This window comes from Electrophorus electricus, chromosome 4 (genome assembly GCF_013358815.1).
Source record: "Electrophorus electricus isolate fEleEle1 chromosome 4, fEleEle1.pri, whole genome shotgun sequence".
NCBI classification, from domain to species: domain Eukaryota; kingdom Metazoa; phylum Chordata; class Actinopteri; order Gymnotiformes; family Gymnotidae; genus Electrophorus; species Electrophorus electricus.
Genome location: NC_049538.1, coordinates 21,642,680 through 21,659,544, shown reverse-complemented (window position 1 = coordinate 21,659,544; position 16,865 = coordinate 21,642,680). Strand labels below are relative to the sequence as shown.

Here is a 16,865-nt window from a genome sequence, read left to right as displayed (position 1 = left end):
AATCCAAAAATAAAAACATTAAATAAAGGTTATAAATGAATTTGTATTTGATTAATTGAAATAAGTATTTGATCCTCAAGCAAAATGTGACTTAGTATTTGTTAGCAATCACACAGGTCAGACGTTTCTTGTAGTTGGTCACCGGGTTTGTGTATGTCGGGGGGGGGGATTTTGGCCCACTCCTCTTTAGACACACCAAATCCTGAAGGTTTCGAGGCTGTCACTTGGCAACTAGAAGTTTCAGATCCCTCCACAGATTTCCTATGGGATTAAGGTCTGGAGACTGGTCAGGCCACTATAGGATCTTAATGTGCTTCTTCTTAAGCCACTCCTTTGTTACCTTGGTCATATGTTTTGGGTCATTGTCACGCTGGAAGACTCATCCACAACCCATCTTCAGTGTTCTGGCTGAGGCCAGGAGGTTATTATTCAAGATTCTATGGTACATGGCCCCGTTCATCAGTCCCTCAATGCAGTGAAGTCTTCCTGTACCCTTAGCAGAGAAACAGAATGTTTCCAAAGCAGAATGTTTCCACCTCCATGTTTGACAGTGGGGATAGAGTTCTTGGGTTCATATCCAGCATTTCTCTGCCTCCAAACACAGTGAGTCAAGTTGAAAGAGCTCAATTTTGGTCTTATCTGACCACATCACATTCTCCCAAGCCTTCTCTGAATCATTCAGATGTTCATTGGCAAACTTTAGACAGGCCTGTACATGAGTTTTCTTGAGCAGATGGACTTTGCGGGCACTGCGGGATCTTAATCCATTACGGCAAAGTGTGTTACTAATGGTTTTCTTGGTGACTGTGCTCCTAGCTGCCTTGAGATCATTAACAAGCTCTTCCCGTGTAATTCTGGGCTGACACCTCACCTTTCCAGAGCAAAGGCGATTGACTGTTATTTTGTATTTCTTCCATTTTAGAATTATGGCACCATTAGTCGTCTCTTTTTCACCAAGTTTGTTGGTGATGTTCTTGTAGCACATTCCAGCCTTGTACAGGTCTACAGTCTTTTCCCTGATGTCCTTTGACAGCTCCTTGGTCTTGCCCATGGTGTTTGAGAGGTTTGATTGGAAGAGACTGATTCTGTTAAATTCTGATCTCTGTTAAAATAAACCTATTATGTAAATTATAGACTGTTCATGTTTTTGTAAAATCAGCAGGGGATCAAATCATTATTTTCCTGTGTGTGTGTCATATATATATATATATATATATATATATATATATATATATATATATATATATATATATATATATATATATATATATATATATATATAAAATAAAATGTGTGTGTTACTGATCGTAGGGAGTGGTGCCTGTTTGTTTGGGGTTATTGTCTATTGTCAGAGAGTTAGTGTAGGATTGTATTTTATTTTGGTCCTGTGAAGTGTAGCTAGTTGTGGTGGTTATTTTGTAGTGTGGGTTTTGTTTATGTTGGCATTTAGCCAAATTTGTGTCATTCATTCCTACCTAATTTTATCAAGCATCCCAGAACACTTCCCAAGAGCCATAATGTTACCAACCTGATAATTGCTCATTATCATAAAAAGGATCAGCATCAGGGTAAAGGGATGACGAATTAAATTTGTTCAAATGGGTTCTAGATCTCAGGCATCTATGCAGTAGTAGCTTCTAACATTCAGCAGTATATTAGATGTAGAAGATTCAGAAGACTGGTGAAACAACAGAAAATGGCAGAACTCTTTTAAGAACAACCGTCTGCATTTCATGCAACTAAACAATGCGATTTCAGCATGAATGCACCTTATTCAAGTCATGTTGGAGGAGAATTGGAATGACAGATAAGGACTTATCTTTCCTTGTCTTAGATTAGACACTTCCCTGTAAATGTTCCTTTATGAGGTTATGAATATAATTAACAGCTGCCCCCTTACTGTGCACCATCTCAGTGATACCGGCAGCTTAACACCTATTACTCCAAATAATTTGCTTACAATTACATTTTCTTCAACCTTACCCCCTCTGGGCAAGTTTGTTAGTAAGGACATATAAGCTTGAAAGAGATGGTGAAGAGTGCAGTATCTTGCCAAACAGTTCTGAAGTCATTGGAGGAAGAAATATCTAACCAATATTGCAGTCAGACAGTGATGCCATGCTCCAAAAAGAAATTTGCAAATTGGTGAATCAGAAAGAAAATTAAGTAACAAGGAATGAATGGAGGTTGGCAAGAGCTGTTGAGGCTAATTCTGACCAGGATGGACTTGTTAGGAGAGTCAAGCTAGCTCTTGGTGATTCAAGGTTCAGTCGTGGAAGGGGAGCATCATAATAAGCTTTAAGTGGTTTAATTAATTCAGAAATTAATTTTGTTAGTGGGGCATAATTTAATCCTCCACTTCTTCCTTTTTGTTTCTTTTAATTTTTTTCCCTTTGTTGTATGAGGATGTATTCCTTTGTTTTTCCTTTTATACAATTATGGGTACTTAATTACTGATATGAAATCATCGTTGTTTACAGTTATAACCCTTATGATTCAGTGGATATGATTTGTACTAAAGGTACAGTTATTTGTAGAGTTATATGACCTATGATTACTTTGTTACCCTTTAGTTTAAAGGGTCTTTTTGACATGCCAATGGCTAGACCGGTGAGCATGATGTGACCTAGGTGGCTTCTTAAATTGGGAGCCATTGTGGGACAAGAACAGTAAACTGAGCAAACACAGTTAACTGGACCAAAGGGGTTGTGAAAAATAGACGAAGTACTAGCACTCTGCTGAAGGTGAACAGGGTACACTATTTTACTTAATCTGTCATAGTGGTTGTAGCACAGAACAGTCATTGCTTATAAAAGGTTATTAAACAATTGTGTGGTGTAAACGTAATCTCAGCCTGTTGGTAAAGCAATGAAGTAATGATCTTAAATTATTAGAAATTTAATTATTAATGTTAATATTTAGGAACTGTTAATGGACTAAGCATATGTCAATGTTAAGTGACGGGAAGATTTAAATGGATATTTAAATTATTAAGATTATATCTTTTTGAATATGGTTGTATGGGGTGGGTGAATTGAGGAAATTATGCTTGTCGATTGTTAACTTTTTCTCTTTTTATTTATTTATTTATTTATTTTTAGTTCTTATGTTGTGTTTGTGTGAACCAAAGAATAAAGGACACAGACCCTCAGTTGAGAGCCAATCCATTAATCAGCAGGGATGTTACACATGCCAATCACACTGTAACTTGCGGTTTGAACAGAGGCACTCGCAGTCACTTTGATTAAATGATAAAATGCAACAGCTAAAGCTAGTGTGACAACAAAATCATGGGGTATACATCCAGCAAAAATACAGCTGCTTTAGTCTGGGATGGGGAAGAAAAATTTAGCTAGAGAGGCATTCATATCAAACCAGGAAAGCCAGCATCAGAGTCTTAAGGTAGAGGAAACTGTGTTTGTGGTTAATCCAAGATATCCTCATTTAGGGGCTAGCACAGATGGATTAGTGCAATGCAAGTGCTGTACACCAGCTGTACTTGAGATAAAATGCCCTGCACAATATGCACAAATGACATAAGTGAAGCTACCAAACATGCACATTTTTCTCTAGAGCAAAATTATTAACTTAAAAGGAACCACACATAATACACACAAATACAAGGGCAAATGACAATGTAGAGACCTAAAACATATTACTTTGTAATATGGAAAACTACCACCTGTACCATTCAGAGAATAGACTTCTCTTTAGAGTACTGGGCTCAGATCAGACCTAAACTTGATTACTTTCACTGATGACACATTCTCAGACATTTGCATGCACAAGCTGAAGGAAAAAATGCTAATGGATAAAATCTCATGCTGGTGCAAATCTGACCTTAAGATAAATTTACTTACTTACTTTTACTTACTTTGTATTAAGTACAAAATGTTTCATTACATAACTGCATGTCATTTAATAAATACAAGACACTTAATACAGTTTTAACCCTTGTGTTGAATAATCTTGTAGTTGGAGTAAGTTAATGCTCTTGCACTAAGTGATGTTGGTCTGTCAAAATCTTATTGCAGGCTATGATGCAATTGACTGAACTGAGGTGTCTTTCTGAATAAGGTCAGTTAGATTTCTTTTAACGTCTTCCTTTGAAGTCCAGTGAATTAAACACTTGAGGTGCTGGATCAATACATTTAGCTAATATGAAATGAAATATTTCAGATACTCTTCCACAACTGCAGTGAAACCTGTCTCCAAGATCCCGGTTAGTCAGACCAAGGCACAATTTTATCAATACCATTGTAACTGTAAAGCTGGTGAAGGTGAGACTGTGCATGGCATCCAAGCAGTGATGAGGTATATTAGCAGGGTGAAGAATACCTTTGATGAGCGGAGGCCAGTGTAAAAACTGAGTGTCTGATCATTCGTTAGATCAACTGATGTTTCCAGCATCTTATTTGAATCAGAGAGTATGAGCATTTTTGTCTCCGGGCTCTACAATCGCTCTCTTAAACTGGTGTTCTCTTTGTGCAACTCTGCAATATCCTTCATAGAGAGATCAGTCCCAAAACACAGTTGTTCATATCTTGTGCTTGTGCATCCAATTCCAAGTTCTCCACTGCTCTCTCCATAGAATGGGCTGCAGATGCTTTGCTGAGGGACCTTTGATATCTGTTCATTTTTTTCTGGATGAGTCAAGTCTGTGAGGAAGCTTTGATTGTATGTAATCAGAACTTGTCATCTGATGGCTTACCTATTGAAAGAATCGAACACAAAGAAAAATTAGAATAAACTTCACCAGGGGTGTATTTCAAAAAGCAAGATATCTCACTTAGCCAGATAATTTAAGCACAAAGTTTAAGACTGTACAATAGGAATAGATCTCAGCTCTTTTCCTATTAGACAGCTTGACTTAAGGCTCAAGTTACCATGCTAAACTAAGAAACACTGCTTTTTAGAATTCAGTAAGTTAGAGTTCAAGATGCCATTTAACTAGAATTCTGTTGAAATATAGGGATAATGCCGATGCCTAGAAGTGCAAAACACATATTAGCTCTATTTCCGACAACCATAAGTTCCTTTATTGCTCCCTTATTGACTGACTAATTTAGTACTTATTGTAGGGCATTATTTATGCTTTTTAACAAACTCTAGCACTTACTGTTTATAGCACTTATCATTGTTTAAGATAGACCTTGTGTATTTTGCACTTCTAGGTATCAGCATTCAGCACTGTATTCTAGTTTTCTAGTTCATTGGTATGTTTAATTCTAACCTACTATACTGTATTTGGATATATTCTATGAGTAAATGACAAAGTACTTTTGTAAGTCACTCTGGATAAGAGCGTCTGCTAAATGCCGTAAATGTAAATAAGTGCAATAACAAACAATTCCCTACAATAAGTACTAGGGTTTGTCACCCATCCTAGTTACAGGATCAATGGTCATTTAATTATTCCACAAATAGATGGGTCTTCCATCTGGGTTTGAAGACTGCAAGGGATTCTGTTGTCCGGAGAGCCAGAGGAAATTCGTTCTACCATCTGGGAGCTGGGACAGATTATAGTCTTGATGCTTCCATGAGAATTGAAGCATGATGTTTCAAGCCAAGCCATACTTGAGGTTTGAAGGTACAGATTGGGCTTTGACCATTGACCTCATGTATGGAGATACTATCTGCCTGTCGCTTTGGAAATGTTCCTGAGTATCTCACTGAACTTTCAGCTTCCATTTTTCCATAAAATCTCCATTTCAAAGCCTGAGCAAAGTCATAGTAACCCAAGCTTTTATTTGTCAACAGAGATCATTTAAATCGTAAATGCTGCCATCCATACATTATTCCAATATATGTTCAGCAATTCTTGTGAACTACAAGAGAATACAGTTTACACTTTTTTACACTAAGGACTGAGTGAGCAAAGGAATGGAATAGCACTTAATCAAAACACTAATCATAAGCTCAATTTATGAATGTGATTCAAATGCAAAATGTACAAACCTCTTGAATCATCCTGATTTCTAGTACATGCCTATGGATATATATGGGTCTATTTGTTAAAATGGGCCTACTAGTTGTTACAAAATATATGAAAAATATTTCCAGCATTTATAAACTTCTGGATGAGCTATAAGTCATAACAGATCTATTTTATTCCATATGTGTCCTTGAATCTTGCTAGGAGGTAATCTTCTGTCCTCAGTGCAGGGTACTTGTCTGAACCATCACAACAAGTGATGATGGCGTCGTCTTCTGGCTGCACAAAGAAAGCCAATGACTGACGTGTGCTTGAGTCACCTAAAGGGGGCAGCAAAACCCTATGGACCTGAGAGAAATTACATGGCAAAAAATTAATTAAATGTCATGTACAATTTGCTTTAATGTTAATTTAAATTTACATTAGCCTCTTGGAAAAAAAAATTGTAATATCATGCTTTGGAGAAATTGGGATCTTTACAGTAGACACAAACACATCACTGGTCCATCTCTGCATCAAGTCCGCAATGTTGACCAGAAATGTTCCTGGAATGCTTGGGACTGAGAAATATTCCCCTTTACGACTCAGGACCTAAAGGGACGCAATGATGAAAATATATTTTACTCTGGACGTCATATAAGTGTAGACCAAGCTGTAAATCAGCATTCCATTTGTTAAAATGTCACCAGTTAAAAGGAGCAATAAGTAATTTTTCCAATGATGCTTCTTCACATTATATAATAGCCATTATACTGACACCTTGTGCCCTGGCTGTATCAGAAATTCTGTACCAAATCCATTTTAAACATAGCCACCTCCATGTTGGGGGAGTGTAAACTAGTTAATTTGAAGACTACGAAGCAATTTGACTAACTCATGAGAGCTGATTTTATCAAATATTTAATAATAAACACTTTCACAAATATTATTTGCTACTTTTTGGTGGTGAAAAATGACTTATTGCTCCGTTAACATAAGAAAATGTATTACTCTCCACCATGCTGAAAAACTGATATGCTGCAAGTCCAAGATACATTTTTAATATCCACGACCCTATTATAGAAGAGGCTGTATAATGCAGTAACTCATTTGTCCTGCATTACTACTGAGGATTAGTTCCGTCACTCTCCTGTGTCTCACCTGTAAGCCACCTTCATGGCTTTGGAAGACCAGAGTGATGGTTCCATAGTCAGAGTGCTCTCCACATCGGATCTGTCCTACCTTGACATGCTCACTCTTCACTGGAGGATAATGGAGGGAACGCAGTGTAGTGCCATTTGTGTCACCTTAACATCAACAGAAACATTTTTAGCAACTTGTTTTCAAACTGTGCATGTGAGAGAGGTTGAGAGAAATATAATCAGAAATTAAATCAATAAAATAAGCAAGAATTAAATACATCAATAGATAAATAACTGCATACACAATTGTGTCCCTCAGCTTACTTCCAATGCATTTGTGTGCTTTAAGAAACACACTGGACTCCAGGCCAAGACTGAGTGCCATCACCCTGAGCACCCGGAGAGAGAGCTCCTTACAGCGCAAGAAGAAAGACACTTGGATGTCACGAAAACCATCAACACCGTCTGAGGGCCATTCCTAGTTTAAACAAAAATGTTTTTTTATTTAAATGTGATAAAGTAGGCAGTCCTTGCAGTACTGTTGAAAATGGGAGGTGATTACAATATCCGTGCGCAAAGATGTAACGTTAAAGGCCTCCTTCAAGTCACCTGGACGGCGAGGATTCAAACTGTTGAAAAGACAAATAAATGCAGAGTGGTTGTATTAAATATACAACAATGTACATGAGAACTTATGATTCCAAACAAACTACAGTTTTGAGCAGGTGTTCGTTAAACAAATACCTTTCTGTCTCCATTGAGACCCAACCATGATGTACACTGTTAACGTAACCGCCCCGTTTAAATGAGCTTTTCTTTTCTTCGGGGAGCAGGAAGAACTTTTTAGAAATGTCCATGACCTGATTCACCTATGAAAGGCATATCGTTTGTACTAACATGATCAGAAGCAAAAGTGTAAGAAACTGCAATCACTTAAATTACAATTAATAATAAAAACATTAATTTTGACACATTTTCTACTGAGGAATACGTTCGAAAGCTGGTCAAAGTACGCGTTAACAGAAGCAGACCTCCATCTGGTCAATTCCGGTGTTCTTTAGATAAACAAACCCCACTTCGCAGAAAGCCCTTTTCAGTTCTTCACCTAACGTTTGCAGATTGTCATCAGTTACATCATCTACACCAAGTCTGTAGACATCAAAGTCAATAACAGGTATAAAATCCATTCTGAATTAGTTTGGCCAACCCAGTCCCACTATGAAAACGTCGCTGGGATGACTGCGGATCGGAGATGTGGGCGTACTAAAAGGTTACTCCTATTGACCGAAAAAATGCTGTCAGTTACACAACGAGAGAAAAATGGTTGCTCAATTCCGAATTGGCAGAATCTTAGATTCACTTTCAGTGCGAATAAGTAGGAAAGCTCCCAAGGACACGTCTTTGTAATGCTGGGCGAAATGAAGCCTCGTGAAATACGAAGTATTTTAATCAATTTTGTTGAAAAACTGTTCGAAACCCTTCTCTCTCAACACCTACTGGTCATTCTACCTAGTTCTAGGTACTGTACATCTTTTGGGGGTTTTCCATCTTACTCATTATTAAAAATATAAGTGAATAAAATAATTTGGGTGGCTCGCGATTGTAAGGGTCAACTTAAAAGTTGGGCTCAGGACATAGAAAGTCAAATAATTCCAACTTTATTGTTCATGATTTTTAAGAAAATTACTTGTTCTGAGGTGCTGGGGCTGATGAGATTTTTCTATTTCTAATGACCTCCACAGTCTTAGAAAAAAAATGTGCTCACAGGGAACTGATGTTACTGGCTAGCACAGATGCATTTTTTTTTTACAAGTGTATACAGATGTGGATAAACCGCTGATTTTTCCCACCAGTATTCTAGTGGATCTTTATATCTGCCTATGTTATATCTCATTTCCATAGTAGCATCTGCTGTAAACTTGTGGGCCTTGTGTGTCTCTTTGACATGGATGTCTATAAGCCCCCACAAATCGTCAGCTGAAGATGTTGCCACTGCTGCCAATGGTGGTAATGATAATGATAATGGGGTAGGGGCTGATGTTGATGGTTATTTGGTTGTACTATTCCAATGATCCTACTGATTGATTTGATGTGGCTAGTAAAGTTCTGAGAGGTCTGAGTGTATACAGAATTCAGAGATTTCTAAGTGTTTGGTTTTTAGTTACCTACATTCAAGATGTGCATTAATTTTGCGATGCTCCTCTCTGTTATAAGTTCTGTTTTTGTCTTGATTTAACTGAAAGAAAATTCCCCACTTGCCCTCTTCCAGGTGACCTTTTTCCTTCAAGATCAGGTTTTCTACCAGAGGCCTGGGAGCTCGAGGGACCTGTGTAGCATCACTTGGGATTGCTATCGCTATGTCCCTCTTTTGCTGTATACCTATTACATCATGTCTGATTGGTTATCCATTACCATTTTGTCTTTCTGTATCTGGATTTTAGGTCATTCTCCACCACCTTTGGTGTATATAACTTTAACCTCAGAACTTCCAGCCCCTACTCTGCACAGATGGTTATGTATACTATGCCAGTCACTCGATTATGGCATTTCATGTACACTCTGCCTGCTGGCATCTTGCAGCCCACTGTTTTTGGGCGTCTTTGCACAGCCTGCATATGGGGTCCTGCCTGGTGTTGTAGATCTCAGCCTCTAATGATCTCGTATTCCGAGTTTGGTCCTGTGTCACCATTATTAGTGCCTCTGTGCTGTCTTTTAATCCAACCCTTTCCTTTTTCCATTACAGCCACTTTGCTGGTGGTATATACTGTGCAGGGGTTTGTCCTCTCATGATAGTTCCTGCTACTGATGGTTTCTGCTGTCTGAGGTAATCACCAAGCACTTTATCAGTTGGGGCTCATCTTCCTGGTGTACTCATGGATCTTGGTTGTTTCATTATGGATAGTGGCTGTGACGCTCACTGGTCCTCGGCCCCCCTCCTTATACTTAGTGTACAGTCTCAGAGTACTGGATTTGGGATTAAACTCTCCATGCCTTTCTGGGCCCTGCACATGTATTGAGCCATGTGCCTACTCACGTTAGTCACAATGATGCCTGACAGGACCTTCCAGGTTGTGTAGAGACAGGTTATTGGCCGGTAGTTAGAGGGAACTGTCCCTTTCTGGGGGTCCATCAGAATCAGGGCTGTATGGCCTTCAGTTTACCATTCAGGGTGGATTCCATCTGTTAGCTCTTCATACTTGAGTCCTTTTCTTGGGACACTTTATTGGTAACTGGATGCTCTCAGGCTTAAAAACCACTGGGCATTGTTGTTTTGTGATGCGTCTTTCTTCCTTTCTTGGCAGGTCTGTTCTCTGTGCTGTTATTCTGTTTATTCTCATGGCTTCTACTTCTCCCTTGTACCTCTTCTGGTAGGCAGCCAGAGATGTTATTTTCTGTTTGGCAGTCTCCGAGGCCAGATGTATGGAGAGCTTGTTATACTTCTGAGGTATATTCATACCTTTCTGCATTTCTGATAGTGTTCTGATTTCTCAGTAGTGATTGTCTGTAGCGCTGCATTCACATCTTCCAGAAGCCTTTCAGGTACTTCACTTGGTAGTCTTCAATCTCAGGTCAGCAGCTCTGGTGTTGAGCATGATGCATGGGTTCATTGGGGGTCTTGGTTCCCTCCAAGCTGTACCTGGCTTAATGTGGAGTTTTGCATTTGAGACCTCAGGCTTCCATTAAGTCCAGGGAATGAGAGCGCTGCACCTCCAACCTCTCTGCTCTTTCTAGGAATGGTAGGCTATTGCCATCCATGGACTGTGGATTTTACCTCTCTGCCCCTTGGGTTTTTTCCTCACCAAGAGTGATCCTCCTCATTTGAGCTTAATGAGGAGCAGCAGCTGTGGGTGTTTCCACATACATGGCCATCCCAGTTATGGGATTTTCTATTTCATTAGTAGAAGAACAACAGAACAGTCCCTCCCATAGGTGGATCTCAAATGTGAAATAATTTCCAAAACTAGAGTTTGGCTTGTTTGACTGCCATGTGAAATATTAGTTTTTGTTAGAGCACCAAGTTCTGAGACATCAAGGTAACTTTAAAATGTTAAAGAAAACAATGTTGTCATGGAAATTGGCAGTTCATAGTGATAGTGACTGAAAAATATGAACTACACTCTTGCTTGCAGGTGTACATTATTTACCCATAATGCAACTGCAGATCATGCACTACTACCCATTACACACTGAATAATCAGATATTTATCCAAAATACTGATTTTACTGAGAACATGAAAAAGGTCTTGAGAAACAGCTCCACATGGACACCACATTTAAGGCCCTTAAAAAAGGTTTATTCACTCTCTGCAGAGTGTATGGTATATTGTACATTGTCAAAATGATTTACAAAGTCAATGTTCAGCAAATCTGCTGAAAACATAAAAAAGGTGTTCCATTTCTAGGACTCTTAAGCCAACCTTCATTCTCTGCAATCTCAATACATCCACAAATCACCTTACCATTTTATCCTTACTAGCTACATAGCTAGACTAAAGGTGGCTTAACATGTTTAAATATTTTCATTAATATGAATGGTACAATAAAAAATTCTTCAGTTCAAAGCCATTTTGTGTCCATTATTAAAAGTAAATCAGGTAGAAAAATCAGGAATTTCTCAGTACTTATGCTTTCTTTCCAAATTTGGCCTTTTTCTCCTTATTTTTCTTCTGCTTTTTGCCTTGCCATTGCTCGCTCTTGTTTACACCCTCCAATTTTCTTTTCTTGTCACTAAAAAGTGCAATACAAAAATTATGTAAACAGTCTTATGACACATACAATCACCAATGGCCTTCTCATGACAACTGAGTGTCAAAGCATGTATATTACCTCTTTCTCTCTCTTACCTCTTTATGCTCACAATAGCCGTGTGACCTGCTTTCTTCAGCACTTGGTCCCATTCCTCATCATCTCCTCGGATCATGTACCTGTATAGAATAATCGTTATTACAAAACCAAATCAGTAGTTGACACAGTACTGTTCTCACAGATCTGCGAGAGGCATTAGATCATACTAGCACCACTACTACAGTACAACCTGGCAGTTGCATAACCAGACGATGATATTGGGGAAAAGCTCTGGTAGCCTAAAATAAATTCTAAACATGCTTATGTTGTTCTCCTCTCTGCTGTTTGACCTGAAAAACTGAACAGAGCTCAGCTATGGCAATTTTGAGAAGGCCCAGGTTACTGAAGGTGATGAACTCATAAGATGCATACATTATATTTGCACTGGTGGTTAGTAATGATAAGTTAAATACAGTATGTATCTATTGATGTCAGCACATACTGGGAAAGATCCATGTCCTTAATCTTCTCCATGTCCTCTTTGTGTTTCTCTCTGAATTCTCTGGCTGCCTCATTCTGAAGTTAAAGAAAGAAAATTCATAAACTAAATAATATTGGTACCAACTCAGTTATTCAGACTTGAAAGCAATAACTATTTCAGATTTGTGAATTCAGCACTAGAGAAGTAGATGTCATTTCTTTTCCAAAATGTCACAGTTGTTGCTGAAGCTCCATAACAACTCCATACCAGATCTTCCCGCAGTGACCGAGCAGTTGGTTCCATGGTAATGTCTTTAATGTCAGCCATCTCTGCCTCAATTGCCTTCTCCTGGAGACTGTTGAAGAACTGCAGAGAAGTGGACAGTAAAGAACCAAACTACACCTGTAAAATGTGGGACACCAAGCTATAAAAATTCACTAAATCAACCTCAAGCCTCCAAAAGCACAACAAAGTTTAAAAACCACCAATTATCTGAATAAGATCCACCATATCTGGAAAACTAAGTGTACTCAGAAATCAGTCTTGTGTCTCATGCTTACAGTCTCTTTGTTTAAGCCTTTGCCAGGAGTAGATCTGCCAAAGTATACACATTTTTACAAAACTGTTCTTGTAGGGAATTATGAGGACAGCACTGGCAAAATACACCTCCCCTAGCCTGAAGTAAAAGCATTTCTTATTCTTTGGCAACCACAGTTTGACTAGCTAGCCAAGCTTATTTATCCCAAGGGGAAATTAGTGTTGCAGCAGCTATTCACAGAATGCTGCAAACATGACAAAGAAATGAATAAAGATAAAGATACACACATACATACACACACACACACAAAAAAAAACTACTGTTAGATAAAAAAATATTAGTATAGTATTAGTATAGCATAGCTGCTATGCTGAAAATAAAATGTCAACATGTCTGTTACAGTTTTGCTCCATACCATTGTACTCTTTGGAGGACACGCAATTTCTTTACATTCAGAAAGCTATGGCCCTTGATCGGATCCCATTCTCCTGTTGTGTTGATAGGTTTTTGTCTCACCTGTACCACCTTGCGGATGAGCCGGTTGAACAGGCCCATGAGCTGGGAGCTGGGCAGCTCGATTTCCTTTTCCAGGTCATCTACAGACTTGTGCTGCAGCCCAAGTCCCAAAAGCAAAGCCTAAAACAGGAGTGACATGCCAAATCACATAAACCTGCCCAGAAGCAGACTAGACATTGACTTTGCAAAACCAGGCACACAGGCACACACTCACAGACTGAGCAGCAGAAAGTGAGATGTCGCCCAGCTGTTTGAGGAAGAACATCCGGGCCACAGCAGGGACCATGTCCATAATGAGGTGGTAATCAACCATGTTCCTAGAGTACATCTCCAAACGTTTCAGGTCATATGGGATGAATTGGGCAGCTAACGCTGCACTGGAGAGCACTGAGGTGAGAATGAATCAGAGTTATCCTCATGAGCCAAAGCACCTTGAAATGACTGAAGTGAGGTATATTGTTCCATACATGCAGGACTGTCATCTCCGACACTCCTGTTCTGCAGTATGTTCAAGGCCAATGTTGGGCTAAAGCTGCTGAACTGGTAGGAAAGCAGAGAGAGGAACCTCCGTCGAAAATCTGCAGAAAAGAATTGGAACACTCACAGCTGTTTACTTTTTTAAAATCTGCGTCTTTTCTGGACACAAAGTCCAGTCTTAGACTACAACACACAAATGTTCTCTGGAAATACATTTAAACATGCAATGCAGATAAAAATAAGTTGTGATTACCTAGCACAGTCTTTTGTATAATGCTAAATGGCCTTGTAATTGTCCATACATTATTAGAACTTCTCCCATTTCTATTTGGGTGCACTTATTTATACCGGGATCTGCTTTTGGACAAGTCTAACAACATAATTTTATAAAAGAAGGGTAAGAGAAAGTAAATTTATGGAGGAAGATTTTAAAAGAAAGCAGAAGATAATGCTGTATACGACACAATTGTATTAGACTGGTTGAACAAAGCATCTTTGTAGTTACATTTATGAGGAGACTCACCCTTCCAGAAGGCAGGTAGCCATTGGCCTGGCCCAGCTGAGTCCTCTGTGTTTAGCTCTTTTAGCATGATGCAGGAGTGCTCCCCTGTCAGGTCATTCTGACAGTAACAACACAAGTTCACATTAATCTCATGAGCACCATCACAGAGAGTGCACTGCATTCTTTTAACACTTCACTTTCCTGGAAGATGCTGAGTAAGGCAAAATTTGTAAACAAAATAAATGTTCTTTATCCTTACTGGAGTTTGTCTTAAATAAACTGGAACAAAGCCTGCCTTCTTCCAGAACCTGTTATGGTGAGAAGGGACAAAAAGGAAAGGTTACTGGAGCATTTGGGAAAGGCAGCGCTGCACAACCATTATGGCACAAGTGTGCATGTGTTTGCAGTGGTTTGTACTAACTTGAGCAATTGTGGTGTGAGACCATATGACACTCCCAGGTAGTCCAACCTCTCGGCTGCCCTCTCATTCAGCTTCAACAAGAGGGGTGGCAGGTCTGTCCGGGGAGACACGACCTCTTCCAAGAGACTGACGGCCTACATTCGCAAAATTAATATAAAAACAACTGACCTTGTGTAGTAATGTGCAAAACAACCCTAATGTCTTTTTGAAAAAACACATTTTTTCCTCCCCTAAGTGTTTAAGAATAGGGTTAATCTGTTGCTGTATCACTGGGGTCCAAGTCCTCATTAGCATAGTAAAAGGAGGCTGTGCATGCAGTAATTACCTCGCTGCTGACCGAGTTAATTGCCCCGGTGTTTGCCTGCTGCCTCTCGTCCAATAGAGGAAACTGTCCCTCATAGTAACGCTGCAAAAGCTGCAGTGCACGAGTCCCATAACCCATCTAAGAAAGACAGAATCCTCAATCTTAATCCACAAACACACATCCAACAACTGACTACCAGGAAAGTAGACAAATAAAATAATTATGCAGTACATCAAAGAAGGTTAGTTAAGGTTTTACTTAATATCGATTCAGCACTGACTAAAAAAAAGCAAGATGGCAGAAGCAGATCAAGATGGCATGGCTTACCCCCTGATAGTCTGGGTTCACTGCTATCCGGACCACCCTTCCCCCTGAGAGACCACCAAACTCTGAATCTTGAAACTAAAAATAGAAACAAAACTGCAAAAACTGCCCCCAAAACAATATGATGCTTTGAATATATGTTCAGTGTAGAATATGAGGTTTTCTACCTGCTCTGACACTGTCCAGGGAATGAGGTCTCCAGAGGCTTTTTTACCTCTGGACAAGCTATTAAGGATTGACTGACGGGAAATCTCCCCCTCCAGACACATCTTTAAGGGAAGGCCAAGGTGAAATAACTTCACTATGAAGTTCACTTTTTGATTTTAACAATAGCAAGATTCCTGATTTATAGAAAACTTCAAAGGAGCAATAAGTCATTTTAACCATCAAAAAGTAGCAAACCATATTTATGAGAATCAGATTGCTTTAAACAAATCAGTTTATGCTCCATAGAGCATGTTTAAATAGATTAAGTACAGAATCTCTGAAACATCCAGTCCACTGTGTGTCAGTATAATGTCTTTCATAATGCAAATTAGTATCACAGGAAAAATTACTTATTACTTAAAAACATTAAAATATTTTTAAAGTAACATTGACAGTTTTGTTCAAAGAGATCATATTGAGAATTGAAGCTGAAGTAATTAATTTGCCCTCAAAGCAAAGTTACAAATGCTATACCTGCACAACTGCTAAGACCTCAGGCAGAGAGTTGTGTGTGGGAGGAACAGGGGGCAGCAGACAGAAGAGGTGGTAGGCTGGAGCATCAGAGAGCATCTGCAGGTCATTGGGGGAGTTCTAAAGAGACAAATGACCAGTCAGCAGACATTTCCTAACAACATGGTGGAATCATAAAAAGACTCCAGAGTATACTCACCTTATAGTGAGAAGCGACACAGAGGGACATAAGGCGCTGAAGGAAGGTCTCTGAAGCTTTGTGGTAGCAAAATAAAGTGTCTCTGTTCACATAGTACCTGTAATGAGGGGCTAAGGAAAGATGTAATTAAATTACACTACAAAAAGGACCACCATGCGCTGCTACAGAGATGAGCTATGTGGCTCTCTGCCACTGCCTTTGTGCGGCAAGCGTCTGCAGGATACAGGTCGCAGGTTTCAGGCAGAGGGCAACCCGAGATGATGCGTGGCACGCTCAGGCAGTCCAGACACAGGATCTCATTGAGCCACTTCTCCACAGCGTCTCCTGGAGCATAGCGGATGGATTCATGGAGAGACACCTCATGGAGGGTGCGGGCTGTGGACCAAAAATTAGCAATCCATTACACTGAGAGATAGTGATGTTGTACTACACGACCTTATTGGGACATCTTACATTTGGACATTCTTTACCTATTTCATAGTAAGGGTTTGCCAATGTGTTTTTCCACTAATGTTACAATAATAAATTGTATCAATATCATGCAGCACTATTCCAGAAGAATGATTTTCATGGTAAATTTTTAC

General features: G+C 39.2%; 2 protein-coding genes across 3 annotated transcripts in view; both read right to left on the bottom strand.

The window, feature by feature from the left end:
• Nucleotides 1-5,728: 5,728 nt before the first annotated feature.
• Nucleotides 5,729-8,294, bottom strand: si:dkey-10o6.2 (uncharacterized protein LOC100124608 homolog). Its single transcript, XM_035525626.1, has 7 exons — nucleotides 8,088-8,294; nucleotides 7,801-7,925; nucleotides 7,619-7,685; nucleotides 7,381-7,534; nucleotides 7,076-7,221; nucleotides 6,416-6,526; nucleotides 5,729-6,283 (listed from the first exon to the last, which is right to left on the bottom strand). Exons 1-7 carry the CDS (start codon nucleotides 8,241-8,243, stop codon nucleotides 6,104-6,106), a joined length of 939 nt encoding a protein of 312 aa, XP_035381519.1. The 5' UTR covers nucleotides 8,244-8,294; the 3' UTR covers nucleotides 5,729-6,103.
• A 3,035-nt stretch (nucleotides 8,295-11,329) lies between these two features.
• Nucleotides 11,330-16,865, bottom strand: part of nat10 (N-acetyltransferase 10) — a 17,053-nt gene continuing 11,517 nt past the window's right edge. For both annotated transcript variants that reach the window (XM_027008826.2, XM_027008825.2), the window contains 16 exons: nucleotides 16,506-16,656; nucleotides 16,282-16,378; nucleotides 16,086-16,202; nucleotides 15,572-15,673; nucleotides 15,408-15,482; nucleotides 15,102-15,218; nucleotides 14,777-14,910; nucleotides 14,615-14,663; nucleotides 14,377-14,473; nucleotides 13,844-13,954; nucleotides 13,591-13,763; nucleotides 13,377-13,496; nucleotides 12,590-12,688; nucleotides 12,344-12,417; nucleotides 11,901-11,981; nucleotides 11,330-11,784 (listed from right to left, as the gene is read on the bottom strand). In XM_027008826.2, coding sequence (XP_026864627.2) covers nucleotides 11,679-11,784; nucleotides 11,901-11,981; nucleotides 12,344-12,417; nucleotides 12,590-12,688; nucleotides 13,377-13,496; nucleotides 13,591-13,763; nucleotides 13,844-13,954; nucleotides 14,377-14,473; nucleotides 14,615-14,663; nucleotides 14,777-14,910; nucleotides 15,102-15,218; nucleotides 15,408-15,482; nucleotides 15,572-15,673; nucleotides 16,086-16,202; nucleotides 16,282-16,378; nucleotides 16,506-16,656 — 1,703 coding nt within the window. In that variant the 3' untranslated portion in view covers nucleotides 11,330-11,678. The remainder of the gene's footprint in view (nucleotides 11,785-11,900; nucleotides 11,982-12,343; nucleotides 12,418-12,589; nucleotides 12,689-13,376; nucleotides 13,497-13,590; nucleotides 13,764-13,843; nucleotides 13,955-14,376; nucleotides 14,474-14,614; nucleotides 14,664-14,776; nucleotides 14,911-15,101; nucleotides 15,219-15,407; nucleotides 15,483-15,571; nucleotides 15,674-16,085; nucleotides 16,203-16,281; nucleotides 16,379-16,505; nucleotides 16,657-16,865) is intronic.

Coding starts and splice junctions, on each gene's coding strand:
- si:dkey-10o6.2 (XM_035525626.1), bottom strand. CDS start 8,243: ATGGATTTTATACCTGTTATTGACTTTGATGTCTACAGACTTGGTGTA. Junction 7,686..7,800: donor GTCTCAATGGAGACAGAAAG/GTATTTGTTTAA, acceptor TCTTTTCAACAG/TTTGAATCCTCGCCGTCCAG. Junction 6,527..7,075: donor GCCATGAAGGTGGCTTACAG/GTGAGACACAGG, acceptor GCGTCCCTTTAG/GTCCTGAGTCGTAAAGGGGA.